Source organism: Echinops telfairi, unplaced genomic scaffold, assembly GCF_000313985.2.
Source record: "Echinops telfairi isolate 266 unplaced genomic scaffold, ASM31398v2 ScPeMD7_2010;HRSCAF=2546, whole genome shotgun sequence".
NCBI lineage: Eukaryota > Metazoa > Chordata > Mammalia > Afrosoricida > Tenrecidae > Echinops > Echinops telfairi.
Window position 1 is genome coordinate 16,616,961 of NW_022105908.1, and position 19,821 is coordinate 16,636,781.

Consider the following 19,821-nt stretch of genomic DNA (forward strand, 5'->3'; position numbering starts at 1 on the left):
CCAGAGGATGTACACTGGTACAGATAGGAACTGGAAACACAGGGAATCCAGGACAGATGATCCCTTCAGGACCAGTGGTGAAAGTGGCGATACCAGGATGGTGGAGGTAAGGTGGGATGGAAAGGAGGAACTGATTACAGGGATCTACATATAACCTCCTACTTGGGGGACGGACAACAGAAAAGTAGGTGAAGGGAGACATAGGACAGTGTAAGATATGACAAAATAATAATAATTTATAAATTATCAAGGGTTCATGAGGGAGAGGGGAGCGGGGAGGGAGGGGAAGGAAATGAGGAGCTGATGCCAGGGGCTTAAGTGGAGAGCAAATGTTTTGAGAATGATGAGGGCAACGAATGTACAAATGCGCTTTAACACAATTGATGTATGTATGGATTGTGATAAGAGTTGTATGAGCCCGCAATAAAATGATTTTTTTTAAAAAGAAGAAACATTTGGAAATTGAAGTTAAACAAATACGAGTAATACTACAGATAATTGTGTGAGAAAAATTAACTAGGGATATATTTAACAAAATTTTACGTCTAAGACCTATGTACTAAATTCACTTATACAATGCCATGGATGGATGGATGAGTTGTGATAAGAGTTGTATGAGCCCCATTTTAAAATGATTAAACAAAAAACAAAACCCTATGTACTAAAGCTACAAAACATGCCTTAAAAAAATTAAAGATGTCAATAAATAAAGTCATGCAATGTTCACAGATCAGAAGATTCAAGATCACTAAGATCAATAGAATCAAACCAAACCCACTGCCATGGAGTTGGTTCCAACTCGAAGCCATCCTACAAAGGATTTCCAAGAATGTAAATCCTCACGGGTGCAGATGGAATCCCCCGTGCAGCAGCTGGTGGGTTTGGACCACCAACCTTGCATTTAGCCCTCCAATGCTTACCTGACGGCACCACCAGAGCTGGATACAATGAAGGTTCGATCAAATTCCCAATAGGCTTTCTGTAAAAATTGCCAAGTTGATTCTGTAATTCCTTACTTGAAAACTCAATCATCACAGTCGGTTGTTCACACAAAGACAGACACACAGGTCCAAGGAACAGAATATACTGCAAAAACATACCCGAGCAAATATAGCCAACTGATTGTCGATATAGGCGCCCGGAAATTTGGCAGGGAAAAGACTACATTTTCCAACAAAGGAATCCATCCTCAAAAAGGAGAAAAACATTTTTAAGAACTTTTACTTTTATCTCCCACAATCCATGAAATTTGACTCAAGATGAAACAAAACCTAAACATAAAAGCTCAATCCATAAAATTTCTGATCTTTAAAAGAAACTGTTAAGAAAATGAAAAGACAAGCCATAATCTGGGAGAAAATAATTGTAAAAACACATTATGTGATGAAGGACTTGAATCTGGAGTATTATAAACAACTCTCACCACCCAATAAGATCAACAACTCAATGGGAAAAAAACAAAAAGCAAAACAGAAGACTGGAAATTTCACTAAAGAAGAGGCAGCTTTCTAGTCCTGTATAGACTTACATTCTCAGAAACCCACAAAGGCAGTTCTACTCTGTCCATTAGGGAGGCTTTGATGAGTCAGAATTCACTCAAAGGCAGTGAGTTCTTAAACGCAGGGTGCTTCACAATCACCTGACAGACTTTTAAAAACAGCCTGCTGATAAGTAGCGATAGCACAAGATGGTGAAAGAAATGAATGGCATTGAATTGTACACGTAAAATGGTTAAAATGACAGATTTTTTTATATATATATCACTGGAGGGTGGACCCCTTGGGTCTGAGGGTGCTCAAAATGTGACTTTTCAAAACGGAAGGACACACTTAGCATGTCTGAAACTGGAAGAACTCAAGAAAAACAAAATTGGAGCCTCGAGTTATGATATTGAAAGATTCTATGGGCGAAACAGTGAGTGATGCAGGGAGCATCCAAAGATGGAGAGCAGACACAGAGTCCCTGTCCCAGAAAGAACCCGTGCACATCCCCCTGACTGAAGACGGAGCACAGGAGTAGGTGCTGAAGGAAGAAGCTCAGCTGCATGGAAAGCAGTAGGCAAGCACGAGGTTCCGGGATGGAATATCTGTCCATCGAAATGTTCCAGCACTGGAAGCACTCACGCTAAGTTTTGGAATAGAGCTACCTGGTTGGAAGAGACCCGTATTTGTGCCCATCCCAAAGAAAGGTGACCCAAAAGAATGCTCCACCTATGGAACAATATCACATGCAAGTAAAATGTTGCTGAAGATCATCCAACAATGGTTGAGCAGTACATTGACAGGGAGCTACCAGAGGCTCAGGCTGGATTCAGAAGAGCACACGGAGCAAGGGGTAACACTGCTGATGTCAGATGGACCTTGGCTCGAAGCAGAGAATACCAGAAAGACATTTGTTTGTGGTTTATTGACGATGCCACAACATTCAACTGTGTAGATCATAACAAACAATGGACAACCTTGGAAAGAAGAGGAATTCCAGAACACTTCATTGTGCTCAGGCGGAACCCGTGCACGGATCAAGCGGCAGTTGTGCAAACAGAACAAGGGCAGACCGCATGGTTTAAGATCAGGAAGGTGTGCCTCAGAGTTGTCCCCTCATCATTCTTGTTCCATCTGTACGCTGAACAAAGCATCAGAGAAGCTGGAGTAGATGAAGACAAATGGGCCATCGGGATTGGAGGAAGGCTTATTAACAAGCTAAGATATGTGCAAATGGCACAATCTTGCTTGCTGAAAGTGAGAACTTGAAGCACTGGATGATGAAGATCAAGGATTGTAACCTTCAGTATGGATTATAAATGTAAAGAAGACCAAAATCTTCACGACTGGATCAATAGGTAACATCAGGATAAATGGGGGAAAAGTTGAAATTGTCAAGAATTCTGTCTTGGTTGGATCCACAATCAACGCTCATGAAAGCAGCACTCAAGAGATCAGAAGGTGGTAAATCGGCACAAGACCCCTTCTGAGTACTGAAAAGCAAGGAGGTTACTTTGAGGACAAAGGGGTGCCTGACCCAACCATGGTATTTTCAATTGTCTCCTATGCGTGTGAAAGTTGGGCACTGTTATTCAGAAGACTGAAGAAGGAATGAAGCATTTAACTGTGGTGCTGGTGAAAAATATTTAAAGTGCCATGGCCTGTGAAAAGGACAAATCCACCCATCTTGGAAGAAGACCAGAGTGCTCCTTAGAGGCCAGGATGGCAAGACTTGTATACATCTTACATACTTTAGACATACTGTGAGGAGAGACGAGTCCCTAGAGACGGACATGATGTTGGTGAAGTGGAAGGGCAGAGAAAAAGAGGAAGGCCCTCAACAAGACGGAGTGGCACAGTGGCTGTAACAATGGTGTGGCGGTTACATAATCTCCCAATCAACTTGAGCGAAGGGGTGGAGCCTAGCCTGTCCATCAGGTCATAGTCAAAGAGGCCTCTGTGTGGGCGTGGCCTTCTCCTGAGGGTTCTGGGATCTTCTGTCTTCCTCCCTGGAGGCGAGACACACACACACTCTGCTTGACATTCCTGCTGACAAGCCACAAGGAGCTACACAGATGCAGCCAGAGCCCTGGAGCTGGAAGAGCCACATGGAGACCCATGGCAGTGCTGAGATGCTTCCACTGCCACTGGATCTACAAGACTTTCCACCCACTGGCCTGTGATCTTCCTGCATTTGGCTTCATTGCATGTCTTCCGTGAGTCTGAAGAGGAATCTATATATTTCCTAAATGTATATATTTAGACTGGTATGAGATATCGGGACCAATATCAGACTTATGGATTTGATCTGAATTGGGCTGGGATGTTTTCTTAATATACGAGTGTCCATGGATTTGTTTCTCTAATCAACCCAGACTAACTCAAATGGGCTCGGGCACAGGAACAACTGTGAGGATGGTGCAGGACCGTGCATGTTTCGTTGTGTTGTGAACAGCTGCTATGGTTCAGGACTGACTTGAAGGTACCTCACAACAAGTTAACACCAGAAAAGAAAACACACACACACAGATCCTGCAGGTTTTTTTCCTTCAAAAAATAAAAAATGCAGGGGTGGAAGTGGAGTAGAGTGGGGTGGAAAATGTACACTTCCAATAAGTTTCCAGGTGACCCGCTGGCCTGGGAGCACGGCTCTACTAGAAATACAAGGGGGTCTCAAACAGCTTGTGGGATTTCTAAAAGGACGGATAATGGAATTTTCCACAAAGTTTTTGAGGCCGCATCACAGTACACCTAGCTTCCGATCTTAATTCTGTAATCACCAGCTGTGGGTAACAGTCACTTAGCTTCCTCACGTTCAATGTCCTTACATGGCAAACGGAGGCAAGCCTAACTCCCTTTCAGAACACTGTGAGGATGCACACAGAGGGATGGGCACCAAGTGCCTCACATCATGTTATCCTAAAATCTCTGTCACTGTGAGCGCCCTTTCCATGCAACGAGTACAGCTGGCATGCAGTGTGAGTGCAAGGAGCACATTGTATTTCGAGTGTGGCGTCAGAAACTGGAAAAGCCTGCGAAGAGCTCAGGCTTGGAGGTCGGCACAGAGCTCCCAGACCAGGCAAGGTTTAGGGCTCAAACACCACCCTCCTGGGACTTGCTCAGAGCCTTCAGAGGGCTCAAGGCCATCTCTGATGCCAATACCTCTCTCCAGGGCAACAGACCTTGACTTTAGGTCCAGTAGCCTCACTCCCCCAATTTCCAGGAAACCTCAGTTTCATGTCATTCCATTTCTTTACAATTAACATGATCAAATAGGTATATAGAAAACTGTGATGTAATGGCTTCATCTTTAAAAGAATGTTCACGTAAATAAATTCGCATGCTCTTAATATTTGGGTTTGGGTTGCCTCCAATCCGTCTCCAGGGAACCATGTTCTCTTTGGCTCGCCCTTCAAAAGCTAACTCTACACCAAGGATGAGCTAATCGAGTACGTTTTACTAAGATGTGAATGGATCACCCTTCCCGGAGAGCCTGTACCTTCAGCAGGCTCCATCCCAAAGAAGGAGAGCGGGCCTTCAGATGAGCAGTCAAGAAGTTTGCAGTACGAAGCCCTGGATCAGGACCAGATAGGAGGGGAGCCATGCACCACTGAGGAGAGACCAGGCTGTCCTGCAGCCCAGGAACAGTGTCCACATCCCTACAGCTGGGCCTTGGGGGGCCATGCTCCTTAACCATCACCTGGCCAAGCTCACCTGACAACAAGATCTACGTCTTACCTTCTCATAAGGACAGTACTTAAACATCCTGATGGGGCTGGTACAGATGAAGACATCGGTGCTGCCAAGAAGAAAAAGCAGAATGAGCCTGTGAGCCTGAGTCCCACTAGGCCCACAACATCCCTACCTGGGAAGAGACTGGCCTGCGTTGCCCTCCACACCTGAGATGTCGGCTGGGCCTGCTCTGCCCTCACCCACGGCTCCAGCCACTGACAGCTAGCGAGTCAGGCACTTAACGAAGGCAGTTTTCCATGGCCTGACCCCAAACCCTGGCTGGACTGCTACAGAACCTCTCTGGAAATCTGAATGCTGCTGAATGAGGCATTTACCATGGAAAGACTCACGGAAAGATGCAGACAGGTACACGGGAGGAATGGGGCCGTGTGCAATGCAGAGGGAGGAGGAGAGCCACCTGAGGGAGAAATCGTCACTAAGCGGGATCAGTACTTGGTAGCGGAGGAGGAGTCCAGTCTGCACCGGGTTAAACTCCCTAACAGGATCAAGTCCCCTTCAGACAGGTTTGGACGAGGAACATTCCTGGTCCAGTCTCTGTGCTTCCGGTGCTGAATAAATAGAGGGTCTTGACCTTTGAGAGGCCTCCCAAGGCCTACTTGCCCCCCGACATCTCTAAAGGCCCTTGACTCTCCTCAAAAGAAGCACCTGGTCTCAGATGGCTCCACGTAACTGGGATGGCCTCACTTTTTATTTTGTCTTCTCTTTGACAAATCAGTCCCCTGTGGGTCCTATGTCACCCTACCAGGTGCCTCTGCCTTCTCATTACCTAAATTCTTAACTGTGCCTTTCCTCCTCGGTCAAGCACAAGATACCTCTCCTGCCTCCACGGGAATGCCAGCTCAGCTCCTGCTCCGCCCTCGAATGCTCAATTTCTCCTGAGCAGTCTCTTACCTCTCGCCTTAACCGAAACCTGACGTCACTGAAGAACCCACCTCCCCTGCACACCTGTTTTCTTCTCACCCCCACATTCTTCAGAGACAGCGCATGAGAGGAGTGTCTTTTTCTCTGCTGCTAGCGAAGCCATCAAGCATCTACGCCTGCTCTTGCTACGTGCTGGCAGCCCTGATACAGCCGCTTATCTCCCAACCACTGGCTGTCCGCCCCTGCACCCTCACTCTAAGCATTATCCCAGGGCTTTAAGATACATGTAGCTAGCTCCCCCTGTAGCGGCCTGAAGGTGATCCGCCAAAATGGTTCGCTACTCACTTGACACAGGAAACGCCACAAAATCATGCAAATCGAGAGGTTCACATCGTCGGGTCCGTTTTAAGAACACCCGTGAAACTGCCCAGGCCACCAAGGGTCTGCTGTTGCAAAGGCCACCAAGTAATTGAAAGATGTCCCTCTGCAGAAGCAGTGTGTGCTGATCCAACCTTACAGTGGTAGAGTTGGTAGGTGTGCCCAGCCCAAACAGTGGGGTTGGACACAGGGTCAATGGCTCAAAAAGATGCTGAATGGCTGCTACACAGGCTTAAAAATGCAGAGAGTCATGCTGAACTTAAGGGTTTAGATGTGGACTCTAGTCACTGAGCACATCCAGGTGAACAAAGCCCCCAGGACGGGCCCGCCGCCAGACTTCCAGAGCTCCTGGCCGGCTCAACCCATAAATGAGCTCCCCCTGCCACATTGAAAGGATGCTTACTGACAAGGAGCAGATTAGTCCTAAACCAGAAGAGGGAGTGCACAGAAGAAAAAGATCTCCCAGAAGAAACTGAAAAAGCATAAACTTATAGCTCAGGAGTGAATTCAGCTTAAAATAAAAGCTAATGCAAGTCTTAAGTATCGAGAGCTCTACATAGACATTTATGTGTGCCTGCAGCGGCCACTCCTCAGTCTCTCAGTCCCTCCCTCCTCTAGCCCGCCTCACTGTCACACAAGCCTGTCCTCGCTATGCACCACCCCTCCTCCAGCACACTTACTCTGATACATCCTCCACTCACTTCTTCAGCCCAGGGAAACCCGCCACTCTCATTTCCTTCCCCTCTCCCACCTCGGCAGCCGCACATCCCTCTTTTATCACGCGTGGGTGCCATGGCCCTCTGTAATTCACCTACATTCACCATCAGAATCAGCACAAAGCTGGCTCCTGTGAGGAAGAGGTCAGATAGACTTCTGTTCTCCAGTTTCTTCACCATTTTTACATCAACCATTCCCCACAAAGCACGCTCTACTTCTCTGCAGAGTTCAGTAACACATGGCCACAGTCACGTTCATACACCACACTCGCAGTTATGTGATTCATTAGGGAAATAACAGGCTAGAACTCAGGATCAGAATCAATGTGTATGTAACAAGTCAGGATCAGTGTCAGGGGCACTTTTTTTTTTTTTTTAATCAATTTATTGGGGCTCATAAAATTCATCACAATACATAGATCAATTGTGTAGAGCACATCTATACATTTGTTGCCCTCATCATTCCCAAAATTCGCTTGCCTCTTGGGTTCCCGGAAACAGCTCATTTCCCCCCCCCCTCCCTTCCTCTGCCCCCCAGGGGCACTTTTAAGACAAATTCCGGAGGGGTTCCTGAAGTGGACAGCACACCCTTCCCTTCTTTAGGGCACAACAGCTTCTGATCAGAAGCTCTCTGAGCTAAAAAGCTCTCCTCTGGAATAACTCTAAGATTGTCTCTACCATCACCATTGCCCTCTTGCAGTGACCGGCAAGCACGGCTTCTCTGTTGGACAGTCGGCTTTTCTTCTGGGTGGCTACCTTCTCCTGAAGCAGGCCCTGTCTTAGTTTCTTAGCCTTCTCTGCCACACAGGCCTCTCTGCCATTGACCATTCCACTATCGGACTCTCCACCATGCCTGCCATCGACCTCTGTCATAGCCAGTTCATCTCTCAGCTGCTGTTCTTCTGGAAACAGCTCTTCACCATTGGGCCTCTCTGCATCCTACTGCTAACTAACCCAGCTCACCGCCAGGGCCACAGCTCTCAGCTGCTCGCTACCACTAGGCCTCTCCACCACTGACCACTCTGCTGGAGCGGACTCAGCTCATGGTCAGTACACAAGTTTGCTTGTAGAAGGTTCTCGATCATCAGCCTCTGGGACGCCAACTGCCCCGGCTCACAGCCAGAGTAGCACCTCAAGGAGCACTCGGTGTCCACCTGGCTCTGCTTCCCTGCCAGCCCTGCTCTTAGCCAGCATCTTGTCTCGACCAGGAGGTCTCACGAGCCTCTGCACTCTCTTTATATCTCCCACCACTGGGCCCGTGAGATCCCTCAACAGACCAGAATGCTACCAAGCCTCATTTACCCAGGAGATGCCAATCAACGCAGGTCTCCTTAATCAACCAGCAGGTAAACATCAAGCTGCTTACATTGAGCCAGAAAAATGTTAATCGATCTAGATCCCCGGGTCACAAAGAACAAACCCCGTGAGGTAGAAAACCTAGAAGTGCCCCAAATCCATGTTGTTTCTCCAGAGAACGGAGGCAAAGGTCACAAGCTCCTCAGGGTGTAGTGGAGGGAAAAATCCCCCAAATTGTTTTTCTAAAGAATCAAGGCAAAAGACCACATAAAGAAACCCACTGTGCTGACCCTCCAACTACCCTTTCCTAGTGTTTATTAACCTCAGAGTCTGGCAAACCCTCATTGGATGTTGTGTGAGAAAAATAAAATCACGTCTTCAATTTGACCAGCCTTATCTTAAATTCGGAACCACAAATGCAAGGCATTCAGGAGTGCCTAGCAACCGTATGATAAATTTACTATGCCAATGGGCTACATAGGCCCCACTCCTTCAGCTTTTCAGCCAGGGAGACTTCCTATCTTCTCATCGTTAAACCTAGACGTCCATGTATATCTGAACTAATTTTCTTCTCCTTCACCATTACATGAGAGAAAGAAGTCGGCTTCCATCCCCCAAAGCCAAGACATCTGTTGTCCTCTGGATTCCTCTTTAATGTGCAAGAACTTGGCCCCTGCAATTTCCTCTTTGGCGCCTCCTCTTCAATTACTCTTTTTCTACTGGATCATGCAAACATCTTCTGGTATCTCCCAGCCGAAAACAACATCGGCTAAGCCTTGACTGGCCTGCCCACTCCCCAGACACCTCCAGGCACGACCCCATCTCTACTCCCTTCACAGTGAAATCCATCGAACAGACTGTCTGCTTTGTCCGCGGCTCAATCTCACCTCCTGTTCCTGCTCCTACCCTCTCCAACCAGAAGCCCGTCCCTCCACGCACAGAAACGGCCACTGTCCACAAGGACCGTCAGATCAACATGGCAGCAGACACTTACCCATTCTTAGCTCACTCACCAGCATTTACCACAGATGCGTATGCCCGCCTTCGGGAAACATCTACTTGGCTCTGTCCCGCCTTCCTGGTATACCTGCTCCTCACTGGCTGCTTGGGTCCATTTCTTCCCCCTCATTTTTACAAAAGGGAATATCGGGGGGAGGGGGGCGGTGTCTAAACCCTCTGCTTCTCTCTATATGCGGCCCTCAAGGACATTGCCCTATGCCGTGGTTTTCAATACCATCTCTAGGCTGGTGACTCCCAACCTTGTATTTACAATCCAGGCCTCTCCCCCAGAGCACCAGACTCACATCCTTTGGGGCCTATTAAATAGCTCCATTTAGATATCTAACAGGCATCTCAACATCAATATTTACCAAATGGAACACTAGTTTCTCCCCTTCACCCTGCCCCCCACCGTCCAGAGTCCCACATTTCAGATATGGGCATAACTGCTCAAGCGAAAAACCCAAGCAAAATGACCCCTTTCCCTCCCTTTCCTCTGTCCATAACATCCGATCCATCTCTAGGTCCTACCAGTCTTCCCTCCCACTTCCACTGATGTTTCAGCCCAGCGTGTCCCCGAAGCAGGCAATACCACCCTGGGGCTGGGGGCTGGGACAGCCCCCTAAACATCCTGGATGATGAGCTGCAGTACAAATGATTTTAATTGCCATGGAGGGGCGGGTAGCGCTGAGTAAGTTTGTTTGTTTGTTTGTTTGTTTGTTTCCTGAAAAGGAGGTAGTGGGACAAATCCGTTTGGGACCCCATGGTCTAATCTGTCAACCTCCCTCCATTTTTCTTCATTCCGAGTTCTCTGCTGGCTTACACACCAATAGACAAGGCTTGGATGACTACGGAGGGAGGGGGTGGGAACAGGAAAAGGGGAGGGGTGGTGGGGGGACAAAAATAAAAAGAGGGCTTAACACACAAAAAATAAATAAAATTAAAACTGCTTCATGGAAAAAACAAAACACACCGAGAAAGCACCTCTCCAGATTCCTTAGCCTACAGATCAGAAACGTCAAACTGAAGCAGATTTGGCGTCTTTAATGACATGCAAGTTCACGGAACACTTCTCTGTTCCGTGGTCACCACCTGGTGCAGAACTCCACCATCACTCACTGAGCACGCTGCCAACACAACCACACCTCAGTGAATTCTTAACTTCTCATTCTGCACCTGGAATCCAGGCTGATATTTTAATAAACAGCTTTAATGAGGTGCAATGGGCATGCAAGACACAGCACACAATAAAAGTGCATCACATCAGATACACCTGGACGTACACATACATGTGGGAAACCACGGTCACCTTGCCACCCCTGAGTCGATTCTGACGCAGAGTGAGCCTCTGAGAGAGGCTGGAGCCGCCCCTTGCTGTGGGCCGAGGCTTTAAATCTCTGTGGGTGCAAGAAAACTCCATCTTCCTCCTATGGAGCAGCTGGTGGGTTCAAACCACTGACCTCGTGGTTAGCAGCTCAGTGCACAACCCACTACACCCCAGGGCTCCTAACAGTCATCACAATCAAAATAAATGTCTCTACGACCCCAGTTTACTCAGATTTCTCTGGAAGCCCTTCAACCTGCGCCTCCCTGCCGAACCAACCTAGCCCTGAGTGCCATGCAATCACTAATCCGATTTCTCTCACCAAAGATTAGTTTGCTTCTTCTAGAATTTCCTATCAATGAAATCATAAGGCATAAACTATTTTTTGCCTGGCCTCTTCACCCACAAAAGTACTTTCATATGCATTCATGCTCATGTGTCAATTGCTCATTCCTTTTAATTGAGCAGTTTTTTAAAAAATTGATATATAATTCATATACCATACAATTCACCAACTTTGAGGGTAAAACTCAATTGAATATCTTTAGAGTTTTACCAGCATCACCATGTGTTTGTATTGTCGTTGGGTGACATCCAGTCAATTCTGACTGACAGCAACCCAAAGCACAACAGAACAAAACATGGCCCAGTCTTGCACCAAGTATGAGCGCTAGGCAGCCCCAAATCTATTTGATCTTTATGGATATGCTTGTCGGTGGGGGGGGGGGGGGGTGTCATGTAAATGGAATCATGCAATACATGTTCTTTTTTGACTGCCTTCTTTCCCTCAACATTTATTTTCAAAATGTTTTAGCATGTATCAGTGCTTCATTCCTTCTGTGCAAACAATATTCACATTTTGTTGGCCAATCATCAGTTGATAGTCATTGTTTCCATTTGTTGGCTGCTGTAAATGATGCTGCTGCGAACATCCATGCACAAGTCTTTGCACGGATGCAGGATTTCATTTGGCTTGGGGAGAGATCTAGGAATGGAGTAGCTGGGTCACACGTTTAACTTTGTCAGAAACCTCTAAACTCCTTTCCAAAGTGATTCTCACTAGCAATGAACGAAGGCTATACAAGTTCTCGAGATCCTCGCCAATGCTAATTATCTACCTTTCTTATTACAGCTATTCTAGTGAGAATTACAAGGCTCTCACTGATTTTCCTTTGCACTTCTCTAATACTTTCTGAGCATCTTTACCTGTGCTTGCTGGTCACTTGCATATCTTTTTTGTAGGAATGGTTTATTCAGATCTTCACCCCAGATCCATGATTCTAAAACCTAGATAAGACGATACCATTCTCTCTTCAAACCCTCCTGCTCACCAACCTCTAAGTAAGTTCCAGCCACACTTGTTTCCATCCTGTTTCTCAAATAAGCAAAGCCATTGGCCATATCAGGACCTTGAAACTTCCTACTCTTTCTGCCAGGAATGATTCTCCCCTGGCTCTTTGTGGCCAACTTCACTCTTACGCTTCACATCTAAATGTACATGTCATCTCCCCAGAGAACGCTTTCCCGGGGTTCCTGCCCACAGCAGTCCCTTTCATACTTACTCTCTAACACAGTGCCTTGTTGGTCTGTAAACTCCCCGAGACCTGCAACCTTAGGTGTGTCATTTGCAACTCCAGGGCAGGGCTTCGAATAGGACCTGACGCACAGCAAACTACACATAGAGGGGTCTACCAAAAGCTCATGGAAAAATTCTATCTTTAAATTCCATTTTTTCATGAACTTTCGGAAGCCCTCGTGTGTGTGTGTGTGTGTGTGTGTGTATGTGTGTGTGTGTGTGTGTGTGTGTTAGTGAATGAATGCATAAGTAGCTTCAGAGTCTAGGCTTACAATAAAGTAACGAGGACTACTTTCCAGAACTCACACCTAAATATAAATTACTGATCAGACAAGACTAACGATAAAAGTCAAATTCAAACTATACATCAAAACTCAAGTATTTGGTCTTTCTCTGACTCCTACTTAGAACTTTGAACGTTGGCAGTTTGCTGGCGGCATTTTAGGGCGCAATGAAGGCCAAATCATTCTTTCTGTCGGATTTGTCATTCGGACTACAAAATTTAAGCAACACTGGAACCAATGCAAGTTCTCTACCCTCCTCCCCTCCCCTGCGGAGGCTGATATACAATGGTTACAAACAGCAGCCTTTGCAGTAGTGCACACAGCCTGCAGTGTATATAGCCTGTTGGCACGTATGGATGGCATTCATGTAGTGCACACAGCCTGCAGTGTATATAGCCTGTTGGCACGTATGGATGGCATTCATGTAGTGCACACAGCCTACAGTGTATACAGCCTGTTAGCATGTATGGATGGCATTCATGCAGTGCACACAGCCTGCAGTGTATATAGCCTGTTGGCACGTATGGATGGCATTCATGTAGCACACACAGCCTACAGTGTATATAGCCTGTTGGCACATATGGATGGCATGCATGTAGTGCACACAGCCTACAGTGTATACAGCCTGTTGGCACGTGTGGATGGCATTCATGTAGTGCACACAGCCTACAGTGTATATAGCCTGTTGGCATGCATGGATGGCATTCATGTAGTGCACACAGCCTACAGTGTATACAGTCTGTTGGAACGTGTGGATGGCATTCATGTAGTGCACACAGCCTACAGTGTATAGTCTGTTGGAACGTGTGGATGGCATTCATGTAGTGCACACAGCCTACAGTGTATATAGCCTGTTGGCATGCATGATGGCATTCATGTAGTGCACACAGCCTACAGTGTATATAGCCTGTTGGCCGTATGGATGGCATGCATGTAGTGCACACAGCCTACAGTGTATATAGCCTGTTGGAATGTATGGATGGCATTAATGGGCCTTGGAGACAGCCCTTTCCTGCTTTCATGTCTCTGCTATTACTAATCTAGACTGCAGATGGGGATGTGAGGTACCTTTAGAAAACCTTAGGATACGGGGGCCAAGTCATTAGTCCATCAATACCAAGCTTCCAAACAAGGAACGTGTGATTCAGGCCCTCCACAGGGCCAAGTTCAAATTCTCTGAAGATCCACATCCCCAAGAGGGGCTTTCCCAAGTTTGATGCTGATGACTGACCCTGAAGACAAGGTAGCCGCGAAGCACCGCACCTTAGACCAGCGGTTCTCAACCTGGGGGGTCAAATGACCCTTTCACAGGGGTCGCCTGATTCGTGGTAGTAGCAAAATTACAGTTATGAAGTAGCAACAAAAATACTTTTATGTTTGAGGGGGTCACCACAACACGAGGAACTGTATTAAAGGGTCACGGCATTAGGAAGGTTGAGAACCACTGCTTTAGACAGATGTAGAATTAAATACACCCCTAATCTTGGCCCTTGGACAAGTAGCAGGCCCTACACTCATCAAGGCCTTGGCAGCACTGCCCTGCCTGGCCTGCCCACCCATTCGATGAATGTCCTGCCTCAAAAAATTAAATAAATAAAAAGTTTTCCAGATCCAGAAATCAACTTCCTTTTCTGGTCACCCGATCCTGATCTGTTTCCCTTCAGCGAACTACTGTCTCCCTAACAAAGGGCACTGGAACAGGCAGGTAGCCACAAGTAAAGGAATGACGTGGGATCCTTCCTGACACCACACGCCAGGACTCATTTCCAATGGACCACAGACTTCGACATCAAAATGAACCGTGAAAGTCCTAGGAGCACAGGGACAAATCCGCACGGACTTGGGTGACACAAACTGCACTTAGATAGGACACCCCAAAACACAAATGATGAGAGAAAAACATGCAAGTTGGATCTCATCAAAATGAAAAGCGTTTGTGCTTTAAAGGGCACCACCAAGAAAGTGAAACAGCAAACCGCTCGTGGACTAAAGGTATGTCGATGCATATCACATGCTGGCTAAGGGACTGGCGTCCAGACTCTGCAAAGAACTCTTAAAAGTCATCCATAAAAGAGACCGATTTCCCAACTAAAAATAGGCAAAGGGTTTGACTAGGCATTTACGTAACGAAGACTTCAAACACAGACTGTATGTTTCCATCTACATAAAGTTTCCAAATTAGAGAAACTACAGGGGCAGAATACAGATAGTAGTTGCCAAGGGCTACAGGAAACAAAACAAAACAAAACAAAACAAATCACTGTCATCAAGTCAATTCTGTCTCATAGCAATCCTACCGGCAGGGCAGAACTTCTCCTGAACGTTTCCAAGAATGCAAACCTCTATAAGACTAGACAGCCTCATCTTTCTCCCTCAAAGTGGCGGGTGGTTTCAAACTGTTGACTTTGTAGATTACAGCCCAACTCCCAACTACTACAGAGCAAGGGCTCCTTTCAGCTTTTTGAGGGTCATGAAAATGTCCTGAAATTGAGTAGGATAATGGTTGCTTAACTTTGTGAATATACTTAGAACTATTAGACTATAAACTTTAAATGGATGAATGAAGTTATGCCTCAATACGACACACACGCACCCCCACCAAAAAAGTCATCAAATCAATTCTGACTTACAGCGACCTTTCATGTGCTTGCTGGGGCTTTGTCATCTTTTTTTTTTTTTTAATCATTTTATTAGGCTTTGTAATCTTTATAGGAACAGAAAGTCTCATCTTTCTCCCACAGAGCAGCTGGTGGGCTTGAACTGCCAGCCTTGAGATTAGCGGTCCAACACTTACTTGAAAGCACCACCGAAGCTTCTTTAACTCAATAACCAGAACCAAAAACCAAATCCGTTACCATCAAGTTGATTCCAACTCGTAGTAACCCTGTAGGACAAGGGAGAACTGCTCCTGTGGGTTTCTGAGACTGTAACTCTTTATGAGAGTAGAAAGCCTCCTCTTTCTCTCACTGGGCAGCTAGTGGCTTCGAACAACTGACTCTGCAGTTAAACTCACGACACCACTAGCTGCTTGAAACAAGGTTACCAGAAAGCTCATCATCTGTAAATGTACAAAGATGTTAGTGCAGTGTATATAATAGTTACTGTGAGTAGAGGCTTCAGTCCAGAGAAACGCTCACTTCACTGCCACACAAAATTATCTCAAACCATATCCCTCCTCCTTCCTTATTTTTAAAATTTGGTCTCTCATTATACCTTTTTTATACTGCTTGTCCTTTTCCTCCCCGGTACACTTATCTCAATTTGTAATCATATTCACTTAGGGGACCTTTGTCTAATGCCTGAAATCTCACTGATCTATAAGCTAGGTGACTGTAAGGAGTAGATTTTGTTCATTTCTGCATCATCAGTCCCTAGCAGCATCTAACACAATCAGTTCTTAAATATTTGCTGAATAAATAAAAAACATCCAGAGGAAAAAAAGGTCAAAATAGCTTGTGTGTGTGCGAATCAAACATCTTAATAGCCTAGACATTTGTTTTCTCCATTCAGGCTTTTTATTTGGCCCAGTGACAACGGGACAGCACAGCTCTGTGCAAAGGTATAGAACAGAGAAGGGAGGGGAGAGGATGGGAGGGGTGGGAGGAGGGGTAATGCCAGAAGGTGTAGATCTAGCCCAGGAACCCGGGTCCAACTGGGGCAGGAATACAAACTTACTTTTCCAGGTTGGCCATTTGCTTCATAGCTTCCACAGCCCCTGGCAAAGGCTCAAGGTCTAAAAAGAAGTTCTTTGACTCCCATATGCTGATGGCCTTCTCCTGCGGAGATGAAAGAAGCAGGTTACTTCCTTGATCTTCAGTAGCTCATTGCCCTCACCTGAAAGGTATCAAGACTGGTCTGGTGGCTGACTGGTGGGGGCAGCGGAGCCGAAAGGGTGGGACCTCCACATGGCCCTCATGCCCAAACACAGCCCCACGGATATGTTTCCTGCGGGGGCAGAAAGTGTATCTCAGCTCTTCTCCAGGATGGATTTCCTCTTTCAGATGGAGACCAGCTGTCAAAGACTCTGGGCTCCCAAGCCTGCTCCGGCCTTCCCCATCACCTGATTGTTAGAAACCACCGGCTTGCTACCCATCATGAAGGTGGACCAGGTCTTGCTAGGGCAGGAATCGTTCCAGCTCTGCTTTGATTCGTGCATTGAGTGCCAACAAGTAAAAATATTTTAAGGAGTCTGGTGCTTGTAAGTAGAGAAAGAGGAGACTGTGTACCCATAAAGATTTACAGACTCCGAAACCCCTGGAGTCACTAGGAGTCAGAATCAACTCAATGGCAGTGGGTCTTGAGTTTGGTTGCTTTTAAAGTTTGAAAGCCAACATTCATACTCTCGTTTTACACAACAAAACTGAAGCTGGATTAAGGAAGGATTTTATCTAATGACACAGGGTAGGACAGTGGTCATGCAGGGAGTGGAGGCCACTTCTCCCAACCCCGACCTTAGGCTGATGTGTTCATCATTTGTAGGGACAGGACTTGGGAAAGAAAGTAGGGGAGGGGGCGATAAATCTTAGCCTCTGAGCACTGGAAACCTAAATCCCCCGGCATGGAGTAAGAAGAGCATTTCCCAGTAGCCATGCCAGGCCCATGACCCCACCGCAGTGCCCGTACAAGTGGAGCATGCTCAGAGATCTCAGCTGGCCATGCTCTTGTGAGCTACAAAGTGTTAGGCAAGTGAATGCTTATCACTTATATCTGTTCTCTTTCGTTTGATCCCATAACCCACAAAGAACAAGGCTTGTGGTCCCATTGTCTAGATAAGGAAACTATGATTCACAGATTTTTTTTTTTGTTTTTTAATTATAAAGTGAAGAGTCCATACCTCCTTCCAAGGGTTGCTGGGGGCATATATGATACCATAGACAAAGAACCTAACCTTTCGTATGGTAGCTTCCCTTCACTCCCTTTATTTTACTTCCTATCTGCCTCTAACAGGAGCCCTGGTGGCACAGTGGTTACATGTTGGGCTGCTAACTGCAAGGTCAGCAGTTCAAAACCACCAGCCACTTCATATGAGAAAGACCGGGCTTTCTACTCCTGTAAAAAGTTAGTCTCAGAAACCCACCAGGGCCGTTCAAAGGGTCCTCATTCCCGGGCAGTTCTTCAATTTTTCTAACAGTTTAAAATTCTAAATCAGGTTCAAAGAGCTCTGCTTTTCGCGTCTCCCCTGCTTAACTCCCAGAGTACTGCAAAGATCGAAAGCAACACAAGACGGTGATTTTTAAAAGCAGAAATGCCAACATATGAAAGGTGCTGGGCTTTGGAGGTTTGGTTTGGTGATTGCCTTTCACCACAGGTACAGGTACATTCAGACAAGACTTGGGGACTTCCTGTCGGGAACCGCGCTGAGGACCCATGACTTGGGAGAGGGCTATCTCTTCAGCTAGTTAGTTCCCACCGTGCCACCGTGGGGCCTCACCCCCTCCCAAGTCTTCAGCACTCACTTGCTAAACAAAAAGTGAATGGTTAGAACCCACTAAAGGTGTGGCCCTCTGCTCCCATAAAGATTACAGTCTTGCAAACCTGTCCTATAGGGCCACTTGACAGCCAAGGATTTGTTTCAGGTTTGACAACGTTCCCCAAACTAGGTGATATCAAGCTACTCTCCTCACCACCCAACACGTTGTGCTCCTTGGCCTCCCACTTGGAAAATGATGATTCACTGCTTCAGACCTGAAATCCGTCCATCTGTCAAAGACCTGGGAAAGTCACCGTGTTTCCCAGGGCTAGGTTTAGTCTCCTCTTGGTAACACACTACTGGGAGGAAGTAAGAGGGCGCTCTCCAATGTAGTTCACTGACTGTAAGGGAATATACACCCAGAGGGCAGTAGAGTCCACTGCTGGGGCATTTTATCAAAGCATTTTCTCCTGTGTAACGGTTTTTTTCCTATCAGGACTAGAGGTCTTGCCCACTAGATTCTAATAAAGTCTCCTGCTGGTGAAGGGAAATGGCACTCCATTCCTTTGTAATCCTGCCCCTCAACCAACCAAAGAACTGTGGCAGTCCTTGCCAGGCTGCTTTTTTTCAGTGGGAGGGAATGTCACTGCTTACAGACAGGAGGGCCAGAGAGCAAGACCTTGGGATAGGGAGGGTTAAATGTGCTGGAGAGGCCTGGGTCTGAAGGCTGGGACGTTGGGCAAGTCAGTTATCCGGTCCAAGCCTCGGTTTCCTCATCTGCCAAAGTCAGATAATTGTGTCTACCACACAAAGTGTCACCAACTGAGCACTAATATCATCATCACCCATCCTCTGGTCATCCTGGGGCCAGTGCCAGGAACCTCCGATCCTCTTTCCGTGATATCCACAAAACCACTCAAGCTCTCTGTGCCTCCAATACCTCTGGGAATTATGCTTTTACTGAAAGTTTAAAAAAAAAAGTCGGGGGAAGAAAACTAGCAATCTCCATCAACGCAAGGGAGGAAGATTGTGGAACCGATGACTGCGGTAGGCTCGAACAAATACCGCAGTAAGAACAACAAAAACATCCAGTGAACAAACATACAACCTATCAAGTTGAACGCCTGTGCTGGACAGAAAGCTGGGTTTTGCTCTCGCCTCTCGGAGGGGCTGGCGATGGTGGGGCGCTGGTGAGAGCGCTCAGGGGAGCATCGGTGCTTGGCGGTCACCAGTCCCCGCAGGCGAAAAGGTGAGGCAGTCAGCCTCGGCAACAACAACAACAACAACAACAAACCAAACTCCCTGCCAGCGAGTCACTAGATTCCCCGCGACCCTCTAGTGCCAGGGGCGCTGCCCCCCGGAGCATTTCTTAACAGCCCTCCCTGGAGGCTCTGATCTTGGCAGGACTCTGCGCACCAGCTCGGGCGCGCAGCCGGTGCAGGGTCACCCAAGGTCATCTGAAGCCCAGGGGGGCTCCGGGATCCCGGTCTCCCGCCCCGGGCTCTGGGGTCCCAGCGCCCAGGACCCCGCCCGCGGCTCGCGAGGCCTCGACGCCCCCCGCCCCCGGTCCCCGGGGCGCCACACGGTGCTCACGCGCAGCTCGGGCCGCAGCCGGCCGTACTGCTCCGACACCCAGAAGCCGCGCCGGTCCTCCAGCGCCACGAAGGGCTGGTCGGGGTAGCGCGCGCGGAACTTGCGGAGGAAACCGCCCTCGAAGTCGGCCAGCACGCCGTCCATGTCCAC

The 19,821-nt window shown here is 47.3% G+C and overlaps 1 protein-coding gene across 1 annotated transcript in view; it reads right to left on the reverse strand.

Annotated features, from left to right (window-relative positions):
• The window catches only part of NT5M (5',3'-nucleotidase, mitochondrial), a gene marked incomplete at its 5' end in the record, with an annotated part of 27,129 nt that extends 7,308 nt beyond the window's left edge, over positions 1-19,821 (reverse strand). The window contains 3 exons of the mRNA XM_004713026.2: positions 5,220-5,280; positions 16,344-16,444; positions 19,672-19,821. Coding sequence (XP_004713083.1) covers positions 5,220-5,280; positions 16,344-16,444; positions 19,672-19,821 — 312 coding nt within the window. The remainder of the gene's footprint in view (positions 1-5,219; positions 5,281-16,343; positions 16,445-19,671) is intronic.